The sequence below is a fragment of the Ambystoma mexicanum genome, chromosome 4p (genome assembly GCF_040938575.1).
Source record: "Ambystoma mexicanum isolate Mex_15411 chromosome 4p, UKY_AmexF1_1, whole genome shotgun sequence".
Lineage (NCBI taxonomy): Eukaryota > Metazoa > Chordata > Amphibia > Caudata > Ambystomatidae > Ambystoma > Ambystoma mexicanum.
In genome coordinates, this window is record NC_090927.1 from 779,428,824 (window position 1) to 779,442,049 (window position 13,226).

The 13,226-nt window shown below is 43.4% G+C and overlaps 1 protein-coding gene across 1 annotated transcript in view; it reads right to left on the reverse strand.

The window, feature by feature from the left end:
• Positions 1 to 12,680, reverse strand: part of SNAP91 (synaptosome associated protein 91) — a 1,173,930-nt gene extending 1,161,250 nt beyond the window's left edge. The window contains exons 1-2 of the mRNA XM_069606330.1: positions 12,378 to 12,680; positions 11,812 to 11,947 (exon numbers count right to left, since the gene is read on the reverse strand). Coding sequence (XP_069462431.1) covers positions 11,812 to 11,941 — 130 coding nt within the window. The 5' untranslated portion in view covers positions 11,942 to 11,947; positions 12,378 to 12,680. The remainder of the gene's footprint in view (positions 1 to 11,811; positions 11,948 to 12,377) is intronic.
• Positions 12,681 to 13,226: the final 546 nt, after the last annotated feature.

Below are 13,226 nucleotides of genomic sequence, written 5' to 3' on the forward strand. Positions count from 1 at the left end.
GATAATTGTTGAGAATTATTATTCTAACCTTTTTAAACACCATGGCACAGTGACATATGGAGTAACAGACCAATGAGTTTTGGACATGATTCATCTGGGCCACTCTCTACAGTTCAAGGACAAGCCACCACACATTCCACCGGTGTTCTCGGCTCAGCCCCACCTTCAAATACTACTGCAGGAGGTGGAGAAGTTGGAGAACTGAACTCAACTACGTTTATAGTACAGTAGAATTTATCCTGGTATTTATTATAATCTGGGAAATGAGCTCCGTTCCGTTTTCTTAAATGGTCATAATGCTTTCAACCAATTCATATAAGCAGCATTTTCAGAAAGGACTTCCATCAACCACCATCCCATGCCCCCTCAGCCAACTCACACAAAAAAGTTACAAAAAACATTCTGTTCCTCCAAAATAAAAAAATAAAACAGACAATTCTTTGAACTGATAATACACTGCATACACCCTACACATGGGAACAAGCTAGGATATCATCATTATGCAACTAGCAATGGACGGATTAGCAGCTATTTTTTCACATGATTGTAACTGAAGATGGATACCAATGGAGATCAGAATCATCTCTAAGGAAGGATGCTCAATCTCGGCTGATAATTCTGGGTCTAAGAAGAAACTAGGAAATAATACATTGTGTATGAAGGCCTTAACTTCTGTCCATCCAGATAATTTCATTTGAAAAATCTACAGTTTTAACATATGTAAAACCTTTTGTTTCAATTCTACTAACATTACACTAAACTCCTCCAAACCAATAGTTCTTCACATCACAGAAAGAAAGAAGGCAGATAATCAGAAACAAGGATAAGAACACCTCAGCCAGTTTGTACACGACATGCAAAGAGACAATTAATTCGCTGTTCATTTTCACCAAAACACAGAATTGAATCTTGAGGTCACAGCTGAAAACGGGCATTTCAGAAGTGCATCTAGATAGTTTACAATTGCACCAACATGTTTTACATTTGCACCAGATGAAATCATGAGCCACCAAGTGAACAGATCATCATCTAAGGGAGCAAATTGACCCAGATGTATAGATCGCAAGGCACTCGTTCTCACACTCAATGATTAGGTGTTTCAGCGATTCAACTGCAAATGGACAGAAGCGACATAGATTGGCTTTTGCCAGTTTGTCTTTTCGTTGCCAAAGAATTTCCTTAGATTTCAAGATATTCAATCGAAACCTGAGGAATTACTCGCGGTAGTAGCGAGAAGTAAAATGCATTAAATAATGCGACTGTAGATTTAACTTTTTTTGACCAATGTCTAGCCAGTGTGTTGAGGATAGTTTTTCTCGTCTGTCTATGTCGATGATCCAAGCCCAAGACTCAAATTTCTTTTTTGCAACTTGTGGTCTGGTCATAAGATCAAACTCAGAGATTCCCGCGGCATCAACCCAAGCTTGTACTCTCGAACGCCACATATCTAATAAGGTAGCATTGGAATCAACATAGAATTTGTTGAATATTTGGTAGGCGGGCATTGGATTCTCAACTGACATTTTTCGCAGTAATGTGATTGATTTCCAAATCACATGGCTATGCAGCGAGTTCAATGACAGTTCATCCCGTAACGATATCATTGAGACACATTGTGGTAGATGGAGAACATAGTACCAAAAACGCCCCTCTAGAGAGTTCCAAATGCACTCACTGATGTTCCAGCTGACCTCAGCACCAAAAGTGAGTATAGGTACTACCTTTTGCAGGTAGAACGTTAAGACCAGGGAAAATGAAAATTTACCATAACCTTTGTTTATTTTTGCTGCTTGAAAGGCAAGACCCATAGTTTTTAGTTTCAGGTCTTTCACCCATTGATGTTCACAAATAGAATTGTTAAACTGCACACCCAAGTATCTTATTGAGTCTACAGTGATAAGGAACTGGCCATCTACAGTCCACCTAAACGCTGTTGCCTGTTGACTTGCAGCATTGCCAATTGCCATATTTTTTGTTTTTTCAGTGTTAATTGTGAGCTCATTGATCGTTAGGTACTCATATAAAGAGTTGAGCAACGTTTGAAGACCAATTTGAGTTCTATCAATTAGCACCAAATCATCTGCGTAGGCAATACAACTTACTGGAACAAACAAACAAATCCTTAACACAAAACTGGCAATATTCAAGCCCTTCTTATGAGGTTATGGATGCACGTGATCAGATACATTATGCCTACAATAAGTGCCAGTCTGTTGAGAGTCAGGAAACTGGCAGATTGTGTCCCGTAGCATATGTCCTGTTGGGCACCTACAGAGCTGATGTTAGACAAGCATCGATAATACAAAACAAAAGGATTTTTGAATTTTAAATCTTTGTATTGGGCTTTATCTCAAGTTTAGTTTTTTAAATGTCGTTCGATAGAAATCAATAAAATACAACACCTACAAAGCAGAATACAAACAGGTAAGGAAAGGGGTTAAGATCAGACTGCATCATCATCATCATCATCATCATCATCAGAGTACAATGTGGAAGCAGCAAGAAGCATGTGGCTTTCGCTACGAGAGAGTCTGTTTTGTGCTTATTTGAGCTTTCAGCATACATGCACTTCAATATACAAATGGAATGGTTTATACTTTTGTGGCTCCTTCTTTACATATTTTCTTTATTTCATTAACTGTAATGCAGGTTATATTCTGTGGAGCAAATGCCCCACAGTTGTGTGTCCCACTTGGCACATCACAGCCCAGCTTTCTGCAGTGCCTTTTATGCTTCAATTGGAACCAGAAGAATCTCATCTACCAGTGAGTCACTGGGGGGACTAAAGCCCCGAAGGTCAATTTCTTGGTTGCCCCCCCACCACTTCCTCAGGAGCTTTGCCCAATAATGGATTCTTTACAGATACTTCACTTTGAGGGACTGCTTTAGCTATCACCACTCTCAGTCACTTAGCACAATAAAGTAATGTATTTGTTAAGTACAGATTTTATAATGTGCATAGCCAAAAATCAAATGTATACATTTAATGGCAAAACCAGTACCCTGAAATGGCCCTTTTCCTCAGAAAAAGACACAGTGGGCCTTGTTACAAAGTTGGTGGTGCTGGGAAAAAATGGGTGGCAATTCTGTTACCACCACTTTTTTGCAGTAACGGAATTATCAACAATCTTCCCGCAACACCAAACTACAAGTTTGACCTTGAAGTGGAGGATTTTCCTGGAAGTAAATCTGCTACCTTAAGGATAAATATTGGTTAGTGTTACCAAGGTGCAATTTCTGACAAAATCACCCTAGAGTCCTATGGACTCCAAAAATGGGTATTAAAGCCCTTCATTAATTTCTAAGGATGTTCAAGTTCAAAACAAGTCAGTTAATGCGTATTTGCTGTAGGTGGATCTGTGTGACATGCAGGCCAATATGCAATTGGAGAGCCCATTTGAAATAAATCTCATGCCTAAAAAAAAAAAATCAACAAAAAAAAAAAAATCACAAATAGACTTTAAAAATTTGACTTTTCTTAGATTGTCATGTGTTTGCTTGAAGATTAACTTCAAATGAATGAATGACCAACTAGGTGTGGTAAAGCAGGCTTAACAGAATATATTATCTTCAGTTAACTCCAGGTCTCTTAGAGTAGCAAGCTCCAAAATTATATAAATTCCACAGTTCAAATGGCAATTCAAACCAAGCCCTAATAGAACAAATGTCGCAGTGTACCCAAAGTCACTTGAGAGGCAGGCAATAGGGATTAGGTTAACAAAACAAAATCATCTTAGTGTGTTGCCAATAAGGTTTCAAATCCTGCTTAAAATGTAGAACCACCTAAAATGCCAAATCGTTGCTTCCCAATTTCCTACTACAAAAACAGACTCCTTATTGTGACCTTATGCTGCATCCATACATATGAAGGTTACATGTAACTAATATATTAGAAACATAACTTTGCAACAGTACGTTCTACAGAAATAGGATGAATTGGGCCTCATGCCACCCAGTAAGAGACAGCTGAAAATGTGATTTTGTAAAGAGGGCGATACACAGAACCTGCATTTACTCAAACTGTGGAATTATTCTGCCTACTGTCTGTAATTCAGTGATGTCAGATGCTGAGAGGAGACCTTGCGAGAAAATGAAACCAAGAATTAAGACAGTCTTTCATGCATCCACCCTTGTTATGTGAAAGAGCTGAAAGAAAATAAGGGGGTGTGAGAGGTGTCATTTTCTCCTTGGGTATAGAGATCAATGACATGCACTGAACAATATCAATCCACTGCATTCACTTTCTCCTTATGTGTAGAGTTTATTGGTCATTTAAGCTCAAACACACAGGAAGAAGGGACAGTTTTGGTAAAGCAAACCAGCATGAGAGCCCTGTATGAAGACAGGTAGAAGACAGCACTATATAAATGCTAAATTATTATTATTGGATTCCATCAGGAGATAGCTGATGGGGAAATATCTTTAAAGGGCCTGATACAGATTAGACTGAATGCAGAGGCCTTTCCTAAAGGAGGATCAGATTACCTGCTGGTGAACAGACAGAAGGGAGACTGAACCTGAAGTATCTGGCTGAGGCTAGTCAGTGCCCTGACCTACCCCAGACCTTTGGAAGACAGATAAAAAGTGAGGACCTATGAACTAGTATTGTTTAGAAATCCTTTAAGAGAATGGAGTCAATCGCAGCATTTAAAAGCATTTTTGAAGCACGATTTAAAAGTTACATCACTGAAAAAGGTAACATAGCACAAGGTGATGAATGTATTTTGGGCCTTATAATTATAACTGGAACCTTATATAGCATTTATGTATTAGGACTTTCCTCCGCATATTTAGATATTGGTGGAGGCATTGGAAATCACAGGTGCATATACAAAGAGGGCACAGGAGAGGAGTAAGCATATCCACGGTAAAACAGGGGAAGCGGTCAAAATAGGATTGTACAATACAACAGGGTAGAAAACAGTGGAGGCTCGATATTAAATAATTGGTTCAGAAACCTACATGCTAGGAATAGGTGACCAGGTCACATTGTTAATCAAAAAGGAGGAAGAACAAATATCAAAAATGGCTGCATAAGTATCATTATGCAAAAGATAAGGAAAACATTGTTACAACCCACACACTAGGTCGCCAACAATGATTCCATGTCCTTCTGGGGCATGATGAATGAAGCTGGCAGTGTTAACAACTTAGTGAATGGAGCGTCAAAGGCAGATTGGTATGCTACATTGCTAACACTCTAGGCCTGAAAGTGATTGACAGTGGTGTTAAAGTACAGAAGGGGAAGAGGTTGACATATAGATATAGATTTACTATTATGGACCTGGTGACCATAATAAAAAGGTCAAATTCATCTAGGGGATTCGGGCCAGGTGGTACCTGCAATGCTCTTCTTAAGAGGACTCCAGTGTTGTGAGCGGAGGCTTTACATGTGCTGTACAAGAACATCAGTCAGACAAGTCTCCTTCTGAGCTCCTGGTCTGATAATAATATTGTTCCTGTATATAAGAAAGGGAGCAGCAAGCAGTCAGGGAACTATAGACTCTTGGTGATGCTTGATATCCCCTCAAAGATCTTTGCCAGAGTACTGCTAAAGGAATTGACTGAATGGATCGGTGTGCACAATATAATACCATATAATCAAACGGGTTTCCAGAAAGAAACAAGCACAATGCACAATTTGATAACTTTAGTAACATTAGTTCAATATGCTTAGAACGAGCGTCATCTGCCAGTGTATGTAGCCTTTATGACTACAGTGCTGCGCTCGACACTCTTAAGAGAGAATCCCTGGCGTAAACTTGTAGGGTGAAGCATTCCGGGCAGCCTGCTTACCATGATTATGCACCTTCACTCAAAAACACGAATTAGAGTCGGCCTACCTAACATGGGCGAGGCAACTGAATGGCTACCCAAGTATAGGGGTGTAAAGCAAAGATGTATTTTAGTACCCACGTTATTCAATATATATCTGGTGGATCTGCAGATGGCACTGGTATCATCAGGAAATGACCACTGAAATTGGCACTATGTTGGTAGCCTGGCTTGCGTATGCGGATGACTTGCTTATTTTAGACTATACTCCAGTTGCAGCTGGACGCACGAAGTACATATTCAGCCTCAAACAGCTTTAAAATAAACAATGGGAAGTCCAAAGTGATGATCGTTGCCCCCTCCCAAGCTAAACTTTTAAAACGTTTTTGTTTGACTTTGAATAAAGATAAAAAATCGAGCAGGTAACTTCTTATAAATATCTTGGCGTTGTTGTCAGTAACAAATTGAAATGCACTTCCCAAGCAGTACGAGCAAAGAATGCTCAGCAAATCGGAGCATTTAGTATATTTGTGAGCAAGAATGGAGTGCATATAAATATTTATTTAGACAATAAATATACTAATAAAAAAACCTCAAATTGAATGTACAACATTGGTCCTATGGTTGGTGTCTGCATAGTCAATATAGTGATCTATTATTTAGTGAACACATTAAATGGAGCGGTTGTGAGGGTGAACACGATTGCTTGGAAATAGTGAGCGAGTGCCAGTATTCCAAAGCTAGTGGAAATCCATAAAAACCCAAGTCTTTACAATCGCTTGCAAAACAAGTCAACATCATAGAAGATGCCATCAAATAGCGTCTATGCCCAAGCAATAGGCTGTAACAAATGGTGTCCAAAATCTTAGACTTAAATCAGCCCAAGCATTAGTGAATCATATTTTCTGTGAACTATAACTGCAGTAAATGGTTTTGTTTTAAACTGCTTCATCGTTTGAATTGAGGGTGGTTGGGGGATTAAAGTAAGCATAATTCTCTGCTGTATATTGGTAGCATCACAAACATTAAATCAAACAAGGTCTAGTTGTATGTCTACACAAAGATACCAGTGAATAGTTTACCTGGGTTAGATTGAAGTACAGGTGCAGTCCCATTGTAATTAAAGTGGGGAATCGCCCGTCACATTATTTTGTTTAGTAAAACAAATGAATATTGAAAACCAGCTTGCTTCAGGGTGGGATTGTTAATATATATGTTGTGTATACACACACACACACATTGATTTTGCTAATCTTGTTCAGGTTGGAAGATTCCTCGGAGAGTGTTCCCCAAATGATAAATGAATAATCTGACACAACCTAGGCCACAAGGAGACCCCACCAAGAAGACTGGAGAGCAGCCCTCGGATCTCTGCTTCCTTGAGGGAATGGGTTTAGGAAGTTGGTCCACAGCCGATTGTCTGTAAGACATTCTAGCATCCACTTCCAGCTCAGACCATAGGATCAAGCCTTTCACTGCTCCTCTTCAACATCTTCAAGGCCCCACTGTTGGAGATTATTAAACCATATGGGCTCACCTGCTAGAACTATACGGGAGGACACGCAAGCCATGCACAAAATGACTGGTGAGGAAAACTCTAGCACTACCCTCGCCAACGGTCTCACACATCTAAATCGAATAGATTATGACCGACAACCTGAAACACACCCAGACAAAACAGAAATTGTGAGAGAGTTTTACCTCACGCCACATCCCTACCATGGCTTCCAAACATAGGTAACTGTCATAGAACATCAAAAGCGATGATCATAAATCTTGGCGTTCTAATGGATTCACACTGAAACAGCAACTCAAAATAGTAAACAAGTGTGTATCACCTACACTCGGCAGATGATGCCCCATCTAATTTTCCCTAAACAAAAACGCTGGCCCTCATTTTACTGCTTTTCTCAAGTATCAGTTATGCCAACAGCATTTACCTAGGTATGTCCTTCTACCACACAAAAAACTACAACAGATCCAAAAACACCCTGGCTAGATTTCACGCACACTCAGCAAGACGGAACAGAACACCAAAACCTAAAACATGACACTGGCCAACAGTTAAAAAAGGGAGTCTCGGCCTTCTACAACGCCGACAGAGCTCTCGAAAGCCAAGGAGCAGAAATGATCGAAAGCAAAATCTCACATTGCCAACCAACTGGAGTTCTAAGATCCAGAAACGACATGCTAAAAAGAACAGGAGATTCAACGAAACATTAAAAACACAACTCACAGGTTCTGCTTTCTCGGATCTGCTACCCAAACTTTGGAACGTGCTACAGTCCACACATTACATGGCCACTAGAAATTCAGGAAAAGTAAAAACCTGGCTTTTCAAAGCATAATCAATTAAACCTATCCAACACTCAATCAGTGGAAATAGCACCTCTGAATGTGACACCATAGGGAAAAACCATCCCAGTTCCCAAACTCCAAGCCAACTCATGGCATATGGTGAAAGATGAATACAACAGCTTAGGCATAACTGAAAGCTTAAAAGAATGCCTCTTCTTCTCAGTTATCGAAAAACACAGGGCATCAGCCCCCAAGAGCCACGAAGAAGCTCAACACCTTTCATCACAACGCATCCAACTGCGATGTCATGCACTCATACACTATACGGAACAAATACAAGGCCAACCAATGACCCCATAAACTAACCCTCAATGTTTCCACCTTATTCATTACATGCAAACTTAAACGACCCACCCGCGCACAGCTTTAAAAGACCTTCTCCCCAGACTAAAAACATCCCACCTCTACATAACTAACACCAATTTACATACCCAGATCGCGGTCAATGCATGCCCCCACATTGCAAGCATGAGATTTCGCTTCTGGACACAGATGATGCTCCCAGCCCTACAGAGGCATTGATGTGGTGGAGTCCGGGGGGGGGGGGCTATAGCCCCAGGTCTTTTGCTTCTAGCCCCGGATAGAAGCTCAGGGTTTACAACCAAAAGGCTAGCTAGCCCGAGTCCTGCCCGTCCCGAGATTAGCTCAGCCCCTGATCTTTTCCAGACCTAGCAACACCCCTACTAGAAAGCTTGCACGTACACAGAGCTCAGGGTACTTCCGACCTGCACCATCAACATAAAGCACTGCACCCTCACTCTTTCCCCTCTCATAATAACTAACCAAACTCGCAGCATCCGAAGACCATGCACATGGCTGCATTGCATGGTACAAATCCTAATGCACACAGTGTGCAATGTACATTTGTATTGTATTATGTGTTGGTTTATTTTATTTATATCGCGCACATGACCCGGAGGTAATTGGGCACTAGAGGATAGTGATGGTTACAAGACATAGCATATACAGTTATGTATAAGAATACAGTTTGCGCATTCAGGAAATTACAATGGTACATATATACATATTAAACTTTATACATAGGACCTAGCAGTAGTGGAGGATGGATAGCACATACTAGTTATACCGACCTCCTAACGGTTGGTGGTATCAAGAGCTGTCATTTTATGTTTTGTTGAGTATCCATGTGATAACATGGCTTCTGAATTTGTTGAAGGTTTGTATAGTCTGAATATTCTGAGGGAGAGTGTTCCAGAGTTGGGCGGCTAATACCAGGAAGCTGGAGCCTCCGGCTCTTTTTAGATTGTATCTGGACACCGCCAGACATGGTATGTTGGATGATCTAGTGATTCTATTGGGAACCTTCCATGAAAATGTATCTTTGAGATAGGGGGGGGCTTGGTGGTTAAGCGCTTTATGAGTAAGGCAGATAGTTTTTAGGTCAATTTTGTCATGTATAGAGAGCCACCTGTAGTGCTTTCTGTTTTCTGATATGTGCTCTCTTTTTGGAATGTTCAACGCTGCTCTGAGCGCGTTATTTTGCATGATCTGGAGTTTATTTAAGATGGTTTTGTTTGCTCCTAGATAAAGGCTGTTGCAATAATCCAATTTAGATTGTATCAGCGCTCTCGACAGAGTAAGGCAACTGGTGAGGGATAGTAAAGGTCTACAGGCTCTGATCAACTTGCCTGTGTAGGCTGTGGCCGACAAGGTCATGTTAATCTGCTTAATTAGGTTAGACTTGGCATCGAGGTAGAAACCTAAGGTTTTTACATGTTTGGCAATGGGTATACTGTTTCCATCGATGAGGATATTTGTGTAGTGAGGACTTAGTTTGAGAAGGTTATTAGATGATCCAACTAAGAGTAATTCTGTCTTATCATTCAGGCAGAGGCCATGTGTGGCCATCCATGCCTGAATGATGATGCAGACTTTGTTAATCCACGCAACGTCTATATCATAGGTTCCTGAAAGTGGTAGGAGTATCTGGGTGTCGTCCGCATAGTTTGTGTAGGTGACACCCAGACAGTCCAGTTTGTCGAAAAGTGGCTTTGTAAAAATGTTGTACAAAGTGGGCGAGATGCAGGATCCTTGAGGGACTCCGCAGGTGATAGGGATGGGGTCAGCAGCTGCTGAGGGTGAGAACACGCGCATAGTTCTGTTAGCGAGGAAAGATTGGATCCAGGCAACTGCAGAACTGGAGAAATGGGCCGCTGAGGATAGGTGGTTACAAAGTATGGAGTGATCCATCAGATCAAAGGTCGCACAGAGGTCGAGTAGAAGTAGGATGGCCATCTTTCCTTTGTCGGGCCATAGGCCAAGAGAGGTCCACTGGGATGTGTTTACATTTATTTTAACATTCGACATGTGACTGAGATCATGGCGTTTAGGGTTTTAACACGTGTTAATGCACTCTAGCCTTGAAGGTGTGAACAGGTATTAGTTGTCTTGCTAACCTTTCTTAGGAACTAGCAAGGTGCTAGTATTGCACTTTGAATGTGGTACAGAAAATATAATTCAGGGCCACAGAAAGTCGCAGCATTTCTCCACCACATTTGGTGGCACCCAGATCACACACAAAGAATCCATGTCATTTACCCAAGTGGCAAGAAGAAAAACAATAACTCCCCCCTGAAGCAGGCACAGAGATGAAGATCAACTGAATGAGCGAAACATGGCCTAAACGTGCTGTATGAACCAAAATAAAAAAGGAGGGCTTGTGTATATAAACGTTCGTAGGATTCTCACTTGGCTGCAATGGTTTACATGATGGATAGAACTGTATTGGCAATGGGGTAACCCCCCGCATCTGTATTTGGCATGTTTTAACACTGTGCAAAACATTGCACAATTTCTGAAACTCATCACTTTGAACATCACTTTTTAAACTACCAGGTCATAATCAAAGCACGCAGCCACCACAGTTGTGAAGCGGTATTTGCATAAACTATAGTCAGACAAATGCTCCAAGACCCAAACATGTTGAAAAAGACTCAATTTGCATCATGAAATTGTGCACGGTATTGGGGGAGGGGAGAGGGTGTATGTACTCGCTGCGCCTTATTATTTTCTTCAGGGCACGCTAGTGTGCGATTGTGGCCTTGTCCTAGGGTTTCTTGGATGCTGACGGATACCAATACATTATTATTCAGAAGCATGCGCGGTTACAGTAGCTGTTAAAGAATTACAACAATAGTGGAGGCTGGGAGGGGGTACATCAAAGCTGGGAGGGGGGTACATCAAATGAATGAATTACAAGCAGCCAGTCACACGAGAGCATCCCAGTCACCTGCATCGCTCGCTCAGGAAGGAGGGAAAGTACTCCCAGTCCACCAGCATGACTTCCGGAGGGAAATAAGGGAAGGCATTCGAGTGGCTGGATTCAGACCGCACATTCAGCTCGCCAACCCTGACATCACGCACCACGGCCTCTGCCTACATGTACTGGTGAAGGTCAAGGGAGAGAAGATGCTCGAACGCAGCAGCGTAAAGTAAAATGCAAATATTGGAAACCATAGCATGCGATGTGTGCTTTGGTAATCAGGACTATGGCACGGTGCTGCTGGTGGGCCAGTGTCCTGCAAAAGGTGTTTCACGACTAAGGTTTTTGGCTGGGGAAAGGGAAGTGTGTGTGGGGGTGCAAGCGGTTTTGGTGACCTGGCAGGGATAGAGACGGTAGCAATGGGTGTGGATGTGGGAACAACAATAACTGCTTACATTCCAGGTGTTTCTTCTTAGGCCCCATCACCTCGTGGGTGGTGGCCTTGCACACGGCTCTGGCCACGGCCGATCCGGTAACACTGTACTGGGCAGCGGCGATGCGATCCGTCAGCGTCTGGCCCGACATCTTGTGCTGCCGAGGGAAGAAAGGCGAGGGTATCAGAAGGGTGCGGGGCGCAGAGAGCGAACAGCTGTGCATGACAGGCATCGACCCACCCCGCCCTCCCCCAACTCCAGAAGCCAGTGCGGCAACGGCAGGCTCCGGGTGTGACAGAGCTGACGGGGCCCTGCCAATGCTGGCACAGGTGAAGGCATACCAGGGGAGCGTCTGCCCCTGCTGCGGGCCCCACCACCGCTCAGACCTGCCCGTGCATTCTCCTCTCAGTGCCGAGGCTCGGCCCTGCCACCTGCCACACGTTCCCTGCGCTCCGCTCCCACCCATCCCTGCTGCTCCCTCCATCAATTATTGAGCTGCTCAGAATAACCAAGCGCCCGCACTTGGCCGACGCCTCTCGCCCGCCCCTGCTTACGGGGTATAGAGAAGCAGCGCCCCTGGTGCAGACCTGTTCGGGGCTCCTCCTGCCGGTTTCTGCTGCTGCTGCTCCCCTCGATGTTGACGATGATGCCCGGGGATGCTGTGCGAGGAAGGATGCGCCGGAGCTCAGAGGGCGGTGCGTTCTGCGGGTATCCCCTTCTCCTGGCACAGCGAGCAGCAGCGGGGGCCTTGTGTGTGCCGCAGGAGCTGATAATCTCCGGCTCAGTCCCCCCTCTCTCTGCCCAGGGTCTAATCCCTCCCCCTGCCGGCCTGTACAGTGGGCGAGCCTCCCCCGCGCCGTCAGGTCTGTGGTTTCTTCTAGTCAGGTGATGCTTCAGCAGCAAACCGTTATCACCCCGAGCCCCCGCCCACAGGAGCTGTCACTGCCCAAGACACGGCCTACTTTACCATCCATCTCAGCAGCCATGTCGGTCCGTCCTCTGTATACACAGTCCTATTCCCTATTGTACCTGTTCATCTCTACCCAAACCCTCATCCCTGCTGTTGTATCAACACAATTTTCCCCGTGCACCCTTTCCCCGTGTGTGCCTCCACATCCCCACGAGTATATTTCATAACCCAGTCTGTGCAGCTCAAACTCTGTCTGTGTATCCCTCCATGTGCATTCTACATCCCTGCCTGTGGAACCCCGAGCACACACACACCTTACTCACTCACAGTTGTCTGGCCCCACCCCTCCAGCAGCTTCTGTCTGCAAATATGTTATCAACGGCACATTCATGTACATGCCATCATTATCCATCCCTTCCGCGAGATAGAAGTCCAGTCCTGGCTTTAATTTGCATTCTGGGTCTTGTCTTCCTAGCTTGCTACGAGGGAAATCAGGACTACAAGTCCAAGAATGCAAGGGTAAAAC